This window comes from Hippocampus comes, unplaced genomic scaffold (assembly GCF_001891065.2).
Source record: "Hippocampus comes isolate QL1 unplaced genomic scaffold, H_comes_QL1_v1.1 scaffold22, whole genome shotgun sequence".
NCBI classification, from domain to species: Eukaryota; Metazoa; Chordata; class Actinopteri; order Syngnathiformes; family Syngnathidae; genus Hippocampus; species Hippocampus comes.
In genome coordinates, this window is record NW_017806175.1 from 4231273 (window position 1) to 4245506 (window position 14234).

A 14234-nucleotide genomic window follows, 5' to 3' on the forward strand; every position below is an offset into this window, starting at 1 on the left:
TTCGTTAAATTGAGTGCATTTTGATTTTGAAGCATTTGTGTGTGCAAAATTAACAACAGTAAAGGATGTGGTGACTTATCATTAGAAATTGACAGCATTTGAATCTGTATGTGGTAGACAGGTGGTTGCAGTTGCAGCAAAGTTAAACGGTAATAGTTTTGGATTACCCATTATAGTTTGTATTTCGTTGTTACTTTTTTTTTTTAATTTTACTTCAGGCAAATGTCGATGTTTTTAGAGCAATATGTTATTCTTTTCAACTCGTTTTAAAGTTTTTGTTTTATCACTTTTATTTTTTTAAATATAAAGTATTAGTCGAATGCATTATTAAAAAGATAAGAATAAGTCACCTTTTTGAATGAGTAAATTCATTGTTACTACTGTAATTTCTGTTTGTTTTTCAGGAAGAAGAAGAAGAGGAGGAGGAAGACTTAGTGGTATATTGGATCACCACTTAGTTGTGGGCGATAGGGAATGTGCCGGCCCACGTATAGTGGAAATTGCCGTATAGTTGATGCTCATTGAAATTAAATTTAAATGTTTAGGGGGGGACATGTTCCAAAGTGTGTTTGGTCTCATAAGAAATTAAATAAATCCCAAAAGGGAAAAAAAAGAGTCAAGCTTATAGAGTCATGTAATTGTCATTTGCTTCTCCTGTAAGATTAAGAGAACAATCATTTAAAATTGAAAATCAGATTTACATACCCCCACCCCCATACCCCCACCCTAAGTCCATATCATGCAGCCTCACTACCCTTTTTAAATACCGGTACATAATTTTGAAATTGTATGTGACAGTGTTAGTTTCTGTAATGCTGCTGTTTTGCAGGATCCCCTGGAAACGATGCGCGAAAAGTGTGCTGAGATCGAGCACTGCGTACATACTCAAGCACGTCTGGAGCAATGTGAGACCAGAGTGAACGCTCGCTCCTCCACAACGGAAGACTGCACCGAGGAGCTTTTTGACTTCCTCCATGCTAGGGACCATTGTGTAAGTGAGAAGCGACTGCCTTTTTTTTTTTTAACCACACGGTGTAAGATAAAAATGCAACCAATTCCCATTTTTATTGTGTACAGGTGGCGCACAAACTCTTTCATTCAGTGAAATGAATTCCCTCTTGCAATTGGCAGTGCCAGTGGCCCTTAAGGAGAGAATGGTTCTAAATGCATCTAAAATATTTACTGTATGTATATGTCTATGCTGTATGTTGTTTTATCTGTATGATCATGTGAGGAAACTGCAGAGCAAGTGGAAGCAATAATTAAAGTGAAAGGCTCAAGACAATTTTGCCTGGTGTGTTACTTTATTTTTAAATTTAAAACAGCCGAATTTGTGATTTATGCTTAAGTAAGTTAAGCCTTCATTTCCATATCGTTTAAAAACAAATCTCACAAGAATCAAATCACCCATAGTACGGGAAGTGTTTGCCTCCATCCTGATTTCAGATTTTATTTTTCACATTTATTACACTTGAATGTTTCGAATCGTGAAGCTCATTTTAAAATCTCAAATACCACCAAACTAAATATAAAAGTGAATTTTATAGATGGGTTTTATTTTTTTATGACTGGTGATCCAAACCAAAACCCACTTGCTCACGATCTTCACTGTAACTTGGTAATCATAGTTAAGGGGGTGACAGCCCGGCCCCAACCCCCTGAATAAATTTTATGTTCACTTGGTGTGAACTTGAGATTCTAAATTAAAATACAGTACACAAAATCAATCACAAAGTTGCAGAAATGGTTAAAAAAATCCAGCATGGAAGAAGGGCGTCGTCGGCGCCCCCTAGTAGGTCATTTCAGGTAATGCTGTTGAATCGTTGCCAATCACTTACCACGGATTCCTAATGCGCATGCGTAGATTTCAGCTTCTTCAAGGAAACGCCGCTGTAGTCTCGAGCCAATGAGTTACTACCGACTCAAGCCTCTCCCTTAGGCGAGCCATAAAAGCGTCACAAACCCAAGACGGGCTTGGCTCGCCCCCAGTCAAATTGACAAGGACGGTTTACAAGGCACGACAATTGTTTGACAATAGCGGACTTGTCTTGCGAGTATGGACAATGTCAAAGGGTTACTTCAGGCGCTGAAGCTGGACACCCTGTCTTCAGCCGCCGTCCTCGCCGGGGCTGCCGCCTGCATAACGGGAACTATGGTGGTGTTAGCCCGGGCGGTCGACGGCCGCCTGGACGCTCGGAGGAAGATGCAGAAAGCCAGAAATCTGAGACATGACAGCCTGCTGAGAGCTGAAGAGGCTGTCCTTCACTACAAGAACGCGGTGAGTTGAGATTTAAAAACGAAGTATGTATAAAAATGAATACGTTTTCTGTCGGTGATATTGGGCCGAGACTGGCTAAAACACATTATGTTTTGCCACAACGTTACATAGGTTAAAATCACAAGTAGTTCTCAAACTTTTTAAACCAAGAGGCCCGCAGTGTCACCTAAAAAAGTAAATTAAAAACACCACCAATTAAACAAAAAAAAAATCTGAATATTCTGCACATTTTAACATATGCCAGAAAAATATTGCTTTGTATACACCAAGGATGAGTTTATCGACTTTGCTGTGTGTGTGTACGTGTACTCAAGTGAGAGCTGTTATTTACTTGACGTGTGACTCTCCCTCCAGCATCCAAAGATGGATCCATCTCTCATTTTATCTTTGTCTCTGGCTGACCTGACAAATAAACTGAAGGATGGCCTGCTGAGACCCGAAGATGTGTTTTACTCCTACATGGAAAAGGTCCAGTATACTAAACTCAATCTTACTTATTCTACTAAAAGTTGAGAACTCAAGATTCCCAGTACCTTTCCCAGATTTATTGCTATGGCGCGCAAGGTCCACTGAATTAATCATTGATCCCAATGAGAATTATCAATAAAAAGAACTAAGGCCCGCCCATTTGTATTTTATTTTTTCTTATTGGGGGAGGTCGATGCCCTTACGGTATTTGGCAGAATTTTATCCCACCAAATACTGTGATGGGCATTAGGACGATTTTAAAAGAGCTACTTTCCGGCGACCGATTAATTGGCCGGACCCTAATATGAAGGATATTATTATAACTATCTTTTTTTTTTTTTTTTTTAACAGACTATCAATGAAAACAAAAGGTTAAACTGCTGCACCGCCATCCTGCTCGAGAGTTTTGACCATCTGAAAACGCTGGAGTCCAACAAGGGAGGTCTCCTGTATGGCGTTCCGGTTAGCATCAAGGATAACATTGCGTACAAGGTAATTGCAAGGTGGCTTATCAGTCAAACCGCTGACGCAGACGATCACCGTATTCAGTGCTTCAAAACTGTACTCGCACCAAAATGTAAATTATTAAAGCAGGTTAAAAAAAAAGAACATTTACATATACACAGTTAGCCACAGGCTAATTTCTTTTGATCTGCAGTGTCTTGTCAACATTTGAAGTCAACTTGTCTCCTGTTTACTGAGCATCAGCAGAAATATTCGGAAGCATTTTTCCCCATTTTCACAAATTTTTGCAATGCCCCGAGTGATAAAAGTGACATTTGAATATTTATTCAGTCACAAACGAGCAGAACTTGATTTGTAGCTGCTTTCAAAACACGCAATTGAAGAAAACTAAATTAGTTTTTAATTAACTGAGGAGTTTGGAATACTACCGTGCTCGTGGTTGATTCGCTTCCTGCTTACCTTAAACACCTTTTCGCAGCTTAATCCAAAACGTTTTTTTTTCCCCTCAACCAAAACTAAGACAACAAAAGGAGCACCGAGTGTGCGGAAAGCGTCAAGTTTCACATTATCCCTGCCAGGTAGCGAGGAGGAATTCATACTGTTATGTACCGGTAGTTGAAAACTCTCTGTCTCTGTTTCAGAACTACGACTCCTCCTGCGGCTTACTCGCCAACCTTGGCCAACCGGCCGAGGGCCACTCAGTTATTGTGGAAGTCTTGCGAAGACAAGGTGCCATTCCCTTTGTGAAAACCAACATCTCCCAGGGCATGTTGAGGTAATGTCAACATTTGCACACGTTGTCATTCTGGAAAGGGACAATCACGCTCCTCTTCCTTTTCTTTCCACGCCCCACCTCAAGTTACGACTGCAGTAACATCATCTATGGGCAGACGGTGAACCCGCATAACCTCAAGAAAACCAGCGGAGGTTCTTCCGGCGGCGAGGCGGCTCTCATTGGCGGAGGCGGTTCCATCCTCGGCATAGGCAGCGATATCGGGGGCAGCATCCGTATCCCCGCTGCGTTCTGCGGGATATGCGGCCTCAAACCAACTGTGGGGCGACTGAGGTCATCATCTTTTGCTTTGAGTGTGCGGTTATCTCTCATTTTACTTCGCGGCAATAAAATGTTCTCTTTGTGCCTTAGCAAAGTGGGTATAAGCAGTGTTTCTCCCGGGCAAAAGTCAGGTGAGTACCTTTTCTGTTTGCGCTGTGCGCGTTTGACCGCCGCGTCGAGGTTGATCGTTGGCACCTTTGCTATCTCGCTGATTCTTATGTGTTTTTTGTTGTTGTTTTTTTATGGCTTTAGCTCTCACCTGAAAACGGCGCTAAAAGTAAACCGTGATATGGCAAAAGACGACTGTTTAAATACGTTTACAATACAGTGGTAGCTCTACTTACGAACATCTCTTCATACGACATTTTCAAGTTGCAAAACGCCTCAGCAGGAAAATATTGCCTCTTGCTACAAAATAAATTTCAAGATACAAAAGGTAAAAATACAGTCTGGGCTGCTACTCGCAGCTTCGAGTTTCCTGAACGCAACATACGCTTTTATTCTTTAGTCTTTGTTTTTTACATTATGCACAACTCTCATTTATTGTGCAATAGTCTAATTGTAACATGTATTTGTTACATATTTTGATGCATTTTTATGCTTTCGGAAACATTTATGTCTGAATTTTGGAGGGGCTTGGAACGGATTAGGGCATTTACATGGAAAATGCGTCTCGACGTACAAAATTTTCGAGTTAAGAAATTTCTTCCAGAACCAATCAAAGTAAAGGTACCACTGTATTTGAAACGTTTTAAATACAGAGTTAACACTGCTATTTGGTTCCAGGCTAAAATACACAACACTTCCCCGATGTATGTATTTGTCGTCTAATTAGTGGTGGGAACGCCTGGGCCCTTGGCGAGGGATGTGGACGGCTTGGCTCTGTGTATGCAGGCGCTGCTCTGCCACCACATGTTTGCTCTTGACCCAACTGTCCCTCCAGTGCCTTTTAACATGCAGGTGCGTCCTCGCTGAATCATTTACCCTTTGTCACGAGACCCTTCCACACTGGCCATCCAAATCTCTGTCCTATGTGTTACGGCGGTGTTTCCGTACCTTTACTGAGCCAAGGCGATTTTGCGCGAGTAAAATCTCACGGTCGATTGGTTAGCGCATCCGCCTCTCAGTGCAGAGGTGCAGGGTTTGATTCAAAGTCTGTTAGTGCCACGAAAAAAGTACTTACGTTTAACCGACAATCAGCCCAGACGTACGACCCCTTCCCCTAATTAGTCGGATCAATTGAGGTTCCACTGGTTAACATACGCGGAAATAATGCTGCCGTTGTTTCAATTTACTCGCATTATTCTCAATGTGCTCTCAACGTATGCTTGTGTCAGATGTATAAGAGCACCAAGCCTCTGAGGATCGGCTACATGGAAAGCGACGGCCAGTGTCCACCCACGCCGAGCATGACCCGAAGCATCAGAGAAGTCAAAACTTTGTTGGAGCAGGCGGGCCATACCGTAAGACCTCGCCGTCAGCGCACAGCTGGAAGGAAAGTATGTTTTGGTTTGTTTTTGACATCGTCTCCCTGATGTTTCTTTGAACGCGTAGGTGGTGCCATACAGTCCTCTGAGGATGAAAGAGACTTTTCTCCTCATTTCCAAAAGCATCTTTGGAGACGGAGGGGCCTCCCTGGTCCAAAAACTGTGAGTCTGATCGAGTGTGTGAAGAATGTTTGACAATCATGCCTCCACTGACGACATCACGTGTTTTCCTTTCAGCCGTTTTGCACTGGAATTGGAGTGAATGCAAACACCGGTGATATAGTACAGCCTCAGAACAACACTTTTTTTTTTTTTCAGGGTGTAGCACTGAATGTAAAGAATTGAACAGTTATGTGCGATTTGGCCACCAGGGGGCCGTATCCTGCAAACATACAAAAAAGTTTCTCTCACTGGACAACTCAGTAAGCTGCATTAAGTCGTTTTTGCATGTAGAATAAATTATGTGCGGATTGTGATATTGTCTATCTACAGGTGTTGCTGCATTGTTTGTGTTCACATTTCCGTCGCTTCAATGGTTATAACTACAGCAACGTAAATGCTAATTTTATTGGCTTGTCTAAAGTGTTTTACATCGTGTGTAAGCATGAAGCTCGCCGAGTTTGGTTAAATGCATAATTCGTGCATGCGTGCATGAGAACTGCTTTCGTTCGCTGGATGTCCAAGGTTGGAGTTGTTCCGAGCCACGAATCCAAATATTACAGGTTGTTCCACCCCCGAAAAAATTTCTGAAATCATCTCAAATATTAAAGACAAAGTTCAACGCGAACCTTGAGTCGACGTTTGTTAGCTTAATCTTTGACTTTTTTTCAGGTTGATGAATAATATTCAACAGCAGTTTGTGTGTTCGTATAAAAGTCAAACAAGAGTTTTTGAGAAAAGTGGAAAGAAAACACAGCGCCTGGAAAACGGGTTTGGATATGACGCAAAAAAAAAAAAATCTAAGTGAAAAGCAAAAAGCAAAATGTGTCGTGTCACAGGCGGTGAATATTTCTGAAGTCTTGTAAAATGGGGAGTAAAATCGTCAAATTTTCAACATGAAGCTATTTTAGTGTTTCCTATCTCGTGATTCAGACATTAATATTTCAAGCGCGGCATTTTTTTTTGGGGGGGGGGAGACCTCGCACTTCACAAGACACAAACGGTGTGCGCGTCAATTAGAATTTGCCCTCATTGAGGCCGCCCAATTCTACTCGTGTGTGTGATGTCGAGGAACATGAGCATAAATCACACGACAATCACCCTGACCCTCTTATTTCATCCTCTCCTACTTCTAGGAAGGGAGGACCTCTTGATCCTACTCTCAAACCACAAGTGTTGCCTTTCTATCTTCCTTGCTGGCTGAGGAAGATCCTCTTGTTCCTGATGAGACCTCTGGTGAATAGTCGCGCCATCACGAATTGCGAAATAATGCCTGTTTTTTTCTGTCCCTCTCATCCTGAGAGCAATTTTTTTTTAAATGCGTCTACCTTATTAAGCGACACATCATCATTGTATTAATGCAAGGAGATATTTAGTGTCATACAAATGGAAGTATCATTGCACTTCAAAACAAGACATTTTGTATCTTCACACAAAATGTTTTTTTTTTTCCATTCCAATTTCTATTGATATTAATCATGTGTCTGTCATGATATTGGTTAAGAGTGAATTATTGCCCAGCCGTAATGGTTAGTGTGGATGGGATTTTATTTTTTGAGAAACTTTTTTTGGGGGGGGGGTGATTTTTTTTCTTTTCTTTAACCGCATTATTTTTTGAGCAAATCCAGAAAAAAAAATTACACAAGAACATACCGTGTTATACAACTTGGGACGTTATGAAGTTTAAAAGTTCATGTGGTAATCTGAAACATTTTGCATGGGGGGAGAAAAAAAAAAGGAACCAGTTCATCTCTTGTCTTCGTAGTTGAGAGACTCATCTACTGTAATTGGCCAAATAGGAATACATTGATTCAATAACAAAATAAAGCATTCTTAAAAACAATAAATGTATTATTTACAGAAACTGTATGATATATTTTGTAATGCGCCAATCCATCCACATGGAATTTCTTAATTCTTAAGAAAGAAAAAAAAAAGAGAGGAACTTGTAGCCAAAGTTGCAGAGTTAAAATATTCCGTTTCCACTGTACTTGAAAAAAACAGTTTTCATTGAAAAGCGGTTTCATTTGTCTTTTTAGTCTCCTCGCGGTTCGTTCCTCCTGCAAAGCACCACCGGAGTCGGGTGAGAACTCAAAAGCCGTCTTTCTCAATGATGACCGGCGAATAGATCAAGACTCCATTTCGACATCAATGTTTCAGATCTGTTGTGGAGCTGTGGGAGCAACACTCGGCTGTGCAGGTAGCGTGAGCCGAGGGTGACTGAGCCCGTACGGAAGGACACGATGAAGCTTCTTCTTGTGTGTGTGTGTCCATCAGGATTACATTCAGGAGACCCTGGCGGAATGGAGACGGTGCAAGATCGACGTGCTGCTCTGCCCCATGTTTGGACCCGCCTATAACTTCTTATACTGCGGCAGCCTTGCCTGTATGGATTCGTCTTTAACGTGTATTCACGCTTTGCGTTATGTCACCAAGCCAGGAGAGTAGCCATCCACGTTTTTAACTGGGCGGGGTGAATTGGATAGGAGGCCTTTTTCAAAATAATAAGAATCAGCAGGAGTTGTTACTTAATTGAAAGGAAAAAAGAGTAAAAAAAAAATTTTTTTTAAGTGATTTAACGTTAAGGGACGTGCTGAAATCATATTTTGCCAGGAAATTATTTTTTTGGGACTTACCGAATACATTTGTGGCATACCGTAAAGCTAAATTCAGTCATTCGTCATTTTTTTTTGGGGTCTACTGTAAAGCTAAATTCAGTCATTCATGATTTTTTTTGGGGTGTATATATTTATCTGCGTAAATTCCTCTCTGTTTTAAAGTTTAAGAAATCCTAAAGGCCAAAGTATTGTCAAGCAAACTTTTATAGGAAGTGTTAAGGGACCCAAAAAGTTATTAGATATTTTTTAAAAAGCAATTGGTTATTAGAAGAATTTTTTTTTAACCCAATTCTTTGTTTTTCGGCCCATCCAGTCCCTCTGGGTTACACGGCAATCTACAATCTGCTCAACTTTCCTGCCGGCGTTGTTCCCGTTACCACGGTGACAGCAAAGGATGAGGAGGAACTGGCCCATTATGAGGGCTTGCATCGGGACCACTGGGACAAGCTTTACAAACAGGTCAATGCAACATGCAACAGTGAGCGGGGGACTTTGTTAACGTGGCCACTGGGAAACATTATTCATAATCATCATAACTGTGCTACATGTAACTTGTATTTTCTGGTGTTTTTCATTAATGTGAACCCAGCCAGCGCCCATTTTCTGTTTATTAGATTTATTGACTCATTTGCAAGCGCACTTTTGCCTCACACTATCAACATCATCAACACCTTAGTTTATCCAATTTAGACTTCTCACCAAAATCTGACAATGCGAACATTCTGATGAATGTTAGAAAGTAAATAGTTGAAAAGGAATTTGCATATCAACCCTGATTCTTAGCAACATGGAGACACAACACACAATTTGCATTTTGACACTTGAGTATCGAGGCACCTTCGCAGAAAACTTTGGTTGTACATAAAAAAAAAATATATATATAAACTGCAAGCCAATAATCCAAATATAATTCTTAGGTTAAAATAAATGTGGCAGCAAAAAACAAAAGTTGTAGTTCCACCGTCAGTCAGCAGGTGGAGACGGCAGACTGTCCTGACCGCTCTCTGGCCTTTTGAGAATTTTTGAACATTGAAGCGTGTTTGTGTGTGTGTAGGCATTGTCGAGAGGCGAGGGTCTGCCCATGGCCGTGCAGTGTGTCGCCCCGCCGTGGCAGGATGAGCTGTGCCTGCGCTTCATGAAGGAGGTGGAGGAGCTTGTGAAACAGAGCAGGAAGAAGTGAGGCCTCAGGTATCGGTCCGTTGAGTGAACGAAAGTTAGGACGCTTATGATAAGCGAGTCTGTCACCAGTATCGCAAAACACAACCATTTCCACTTTGCACTCAAGCTAATTTCAGCCTGGCTAGTATTTTTTTTATTTTTTATAGAAAGAATCATAATGCACCTGACGTACACGACCAGTCAAAAAACGAAATTTGCTTTCTAGTGCTATTGAATGAGAAACGGTTTCCAAACCTTAGAATGTATAGACAGTACTGTCAAGATATCACAGAAAAATTAAAACAACTTCATTTTTTTCCTTCATGAATTTATGATGGTCTATGCAGCATAACTACTAAAATGTGGAATTTACCAAATGGAGGTCATTTCATGACATGAAAAAAACAACAGGAAACCAGCTAAAATTCTCTTAGCTTAGCAGGCTATATTTGTAAAAGTCAGCTGGGATCCGCGCGAGCATAAAACGGTTCAGATCGATGTCCTGAGTCTGACGAAAAGTATGAATTGGTGCGTCATCCTTTGAACGTGAGAAAACAGCACCATCTTCTGGCCAAGTACAGTAGTGCCTTGAGACTTCATTGAACTCAACTGACCTCACGATGAGCAGTAACGAGGCAGATAATGAAACAATTGTTTTTTTTAAAAAAGTCTTCAATCAATTACCATTATTTTTACTGTCAAACTAAACATAAAATCAAGAGAATTACTCATTTATTTAAAACAACCACATAGCTTTGCCTTAAAAATGAGAAACGCCATCGACTGATTTTTGCGGATGCTTGAACCTATTAATGGCACTAATATTAATTTCAATGGGGAACGTGTATGATTGTTTTTAGTTTTGAGCCACATCATGGAACAAATTTCATTCATATCACAAGGCGCCACAGAATCGATTGCTTTTGCTGCACAACAGACATAAACATTGCTCGGGTGAAACAAAATAAAAATGATGCGCTCCTATTTTTGAGTGGTTTCAGCTCATCCATTGACAGACGTCAAAGTTCTCACGTTTCATGTTTTGAGAAAATGTTATTTGACTTCATTGACAAATGATCATTGCTCATTTTGCCTTTTGGACTTTTGTAGTGTTTAATCTGGTGGTTAGGTGGAAGTCACTAGACAAACTGGCGCAGTACCTGCTCATCAAAAGATTACAAATTAGAATTTCTGAGGTTTTTAGGGTGGGAAAGGTATCCTGTAGTCTTATGTACAATATAATCCTGATGAATAAAGCACACATTGTGTCATCAACTGTGCCCTATATTTGATAGCTGCGCAATCCAACTTTTTTTTTTCGTCAGTGATGTAATAAATGAGTCGTGCACCTTCTTTTCACCCCAGAAACACTACTTTTGTATCCCTCCTCCTCCTCCTCCTTCTTCATCACTGCTCCACATCATTTCCTTTCTCCCTCTCCGCTCACTGAGTGATTGTAGCACCTCCCAGGTAAAAGAAAAGCGATAAAGCAGCCTAATGACACATGGCGCCTCCATCGAGCGTGTCGTCACATTACCCCCGCGCTATTGTAAATATGTGTTTTCTCTTGGGTTTACATAAATTTACATATGTTTCCCGGCTCTCGCGGGGGATGCCAAGCCATTAGGTACAGCGCCGGCGTTTTCCATTACAATTGCCTGAATGTGGAAATAGCTCAAAAGGCGGGCGCACGAGACGAGCAGGGGAACCGCAATTGAGAGCTTGTTCTCTGTTCTTAGGGGGGGGGGGGCGTTGAGGGAGAGAGAGTGAGAGAGAGAGAGAGACACCAAGTGGCTCTTGCTGTGCCACTCAGTCAGGGAGTGTTAAGCTTTAAGAGGCACTCGAGAGACTCCCGGGGTCCTCGGGGGAACTTGACATTGTTCGTAAATCCCGCAGGAACTGAGGAGGAATGGCTGTGACAATAACACACGGAAACACAAATGAAACGTACACAATAATTACATTTGGGGGTATTTTTAACCCAATTATTATTGAATTAGTTAGTTTATATCACAAAGTGTGCACTTCCACCTACTATTTGCCCATTATCCCACATCGGTAGTGACACACTTATGATTTTAGTAGTAAAATGATGTCAGAAATGCTTCTGCATGCTTTGATTGGAAGAAAGTATGTAACGTATTTTCGCACTATAAGGTGCACCTAAAAGCATTTGATTCTCTCAAAAGCCGACAGTGCGCCTTATAATCCGATGCGCCTTATACACGGATCAATATTCTCATGTGTTGGACGTTGTATTTTAGATGTTCTGTAAAGCGTTTTGTTACAGTCGCAGCGGTTGTGAAAGCTCTTTTGAAATAAAGCTGTATTGTATTGTATTGTATTCCCTTCAGCGTAGCCCCATCTAGTGGATGCATAACGCAACCGCAGCCACTATTGTTGCTTCTATTCTGTGCTCCTTTTATGCGGTGCACGTTATATATGAAAACAGCTTTAAAACGGGCCGTTCATTGAAGGTGCGCATTATACTCCGAAGTGCCTTATAGTGTGGAAAATACGGGATATAAAATCAAAGTGATCTTATATCAAGGTCTATTTTTCTTATACTCGCACCGAAACAAAAGATTTGGACAACATGACCCTGCATCTTATCATCTTATAGATTTTTGACAGGATTTTTTTTTTTTAACGTAGTTTCTCAGAATGCCACGGTTGACTTTGTGCCATTATAGTCTTTTGTTGAAATTATCGTTCTTGCGTATAAGTTTAATGTGCTAAAAAAATAAATAAATAACATACTCGTGAATAAAACATGCATTCATCAACTCTCAGCTTGTATAAAAAAACACATTACGGAGAAAAACTTAATGGCGGGTAAAGAGTCAACGTCCTATTTAAGCAAAGGATTTCTTTACTTTTCCCCTCATTGCTTGACATCATGTGGCATAAACCCCCATTGGCATCACGGCTCGAAAACTTTTCCGGCTGTCACGATGTAGTTATTGCCGCGCGACTATTCCAATTCAACCCTTCCCGGGATGGAACGCAAAGTGGTGAGCTAGTGTATCGTGAAATATGAAGAACGCGCCATGATGGAGGAGGACAGCGATCAGCCTCTTGAACCCATTCAGCCTGAACCGTCCCCCTTGATAAGAACGCCAAACACCTCATTTCCAGGAACCTTAGGCTATAAGATCGGGTATTTGCGCTCTCTGGCACAGCAATCTTCCAACAAATAAAAGCAAATAAAAGAAAATGACTCAAAATAGAACTAGTTGTTGTAATTAGTGGGAACTTCGAGTGGAACAATTAGTCGTCGAGTCAATGAGTCGACTAGTGTTCCACGTCGATATTTCATGCTTTCAGTTGACTCATCGCTAATCACGTTTTCAACATTTGGCCTTTTCATTTTTATTGCTTTAAACGCATTTTCATCATATGCAACTGAAAATCAAGTCCCCCCCCCACCCCCGTGCGACTAACAGAAAAGAAAACACTGAATGCCTAAAAGCACTGTTTTTGCAAGTAAAACGCCATAGCTTAAAAAAATGTGTTGAATTTACCCATCTGGATCCAGATGATTTTATTTCAGGCAACCACTTGACAAAATCAAATTGAGTAAATTCAACACACCATTTTTTTTTTCTTCAGTATTGATGGAAGAACTTGGGTTTAAAAAAAAATGGAAGATGGCCAATCCGTGGATAGTCTGCCTTGATTTTAATCCGGAATGCAAATCCATATAATGAAGCAATTTGAAGGCTTCAATTGCGTCACCTCACCGGCAATGATAAACTTTTACTTGAACCCTTTCATGCACCCTGTAACCTGACAACATGATAAGCTGTCCACTGTAGTAACCTCCGTCCCTATAAGGGTTAAGTAATTGTTGATTTTTTTTAGGCTGTTCCTCTTTCAAAATATATTTTTTGTGTGTTCATTTGTGGGATTTCTCTCTTTTTTTTTTTTTTCCAACAGTCCAAAAAAAAAAGACCCAACAACCGCTCTCCGAGTCTGATGATCAATAAAATATTCTTTGAATCTCAGGCCCACTGACCAGTACCATTTGACCTGTACCAGTACCTGATTTAGAAGATTCCGATGACAACCTCTTGACTGCGCCAGCTTTCTCTCTTGGCTCCATTTCATCAGCCCGGTCCTCCACTGGCGGCGCAGCGCTGTAGTGGGAGGAGGCGAGTGGAGATTACCAGAGAGCTGATACAGGTGCACGGGCGCCATTGAGCAAAAGCATCTGTCAATACAGCAGCTTCTCAATATCAGTAGAAGGACGCTCGGATTCCTAAAGTACACGCAGCATTTTTTTTTCTCTCTCTCTCTCTCTCTCTCTCTCTCTCTCTCTCTCTCTCTCTCTCTCTCTCTCTCTCTGTCTGACAGGCTTAACAAGCGAGCTGGGTATGATTCTCTCCGATTTTGTGACTCAACAATTCCATGATCCACTCTCTAGCGGCTTTAAAGGCCCCTATCCCAAGTTTGAAACGCTTACCCTTCGGACAAGGGACACTCTTTCTTCCACTTGGTTCCGCTTTACCACCCTCCTCTTTTTTTTTTTTTTTTTTTTTTTTTTT

General features: G+C 41.1%; 2 protein-coding genes across 3 annotated transcripts in view; both read left to right on the forward strand.

The window, feature by feature from the left end:
- LOC109531903 (cytochrome b-c1 complex subunit 6, mitochondrial-like) overlaps positions 1–1285 on the forward strand; it is a 1612-nt gene extending 327 nt beyond the window's left edge. The window contains exons 2-4 of one of the 2 annotated variants that reach the window (XM_019896437.1): positions 405–437; positions 830–991; positions 1078–1285. In XM_019896437.1, coding sequence (XP_019751996.1) covers positions 405–437; positions 830–991; positions 1078–1110 — 228 coding nt within the window. In that variant the 3' untranslated portion in view covers positions 1111–1285. The remainder of the gene's footprint in view (positions 1–404; positions 438–829; positions 992–1077) is intronic. The other variant, XM_019896439.1, reaches the window with a different exon arrangement.
- A 554-nt stretch (positions 1286–1839) lies between these two features.
- faah (fatty acid amide hydrolase) lies at positions 1840–10962 on the forward strand. The gene is made up of 15 exons (XM_019897309.1): positions 1840–2278; positions 2633–2746; positions 3098–3238; positions 3853–3986; positions 4071–4277; positions 4356–4396; positions 5101–5225; positions 5603–5728; positions 5820–5914; positions 7048–7147; positions 7951–7994; positions 8072–8111; positions 8189–8297; positions 8843–8988; positions 9584–10962. The coding sequence occupies exons 1-15, from the start codon at positions 2057–2059 to the stop codon at positions 9707–9709; spliced, it is 1770 nt and encodes a 589-aa protein (XP_019752868.1). The 5' UTR covers positions 1840–2056; the 3' UTR covers positions 9710–10962.
- Positions 10963–14234: the final 3272 nt, after the last annotated feature.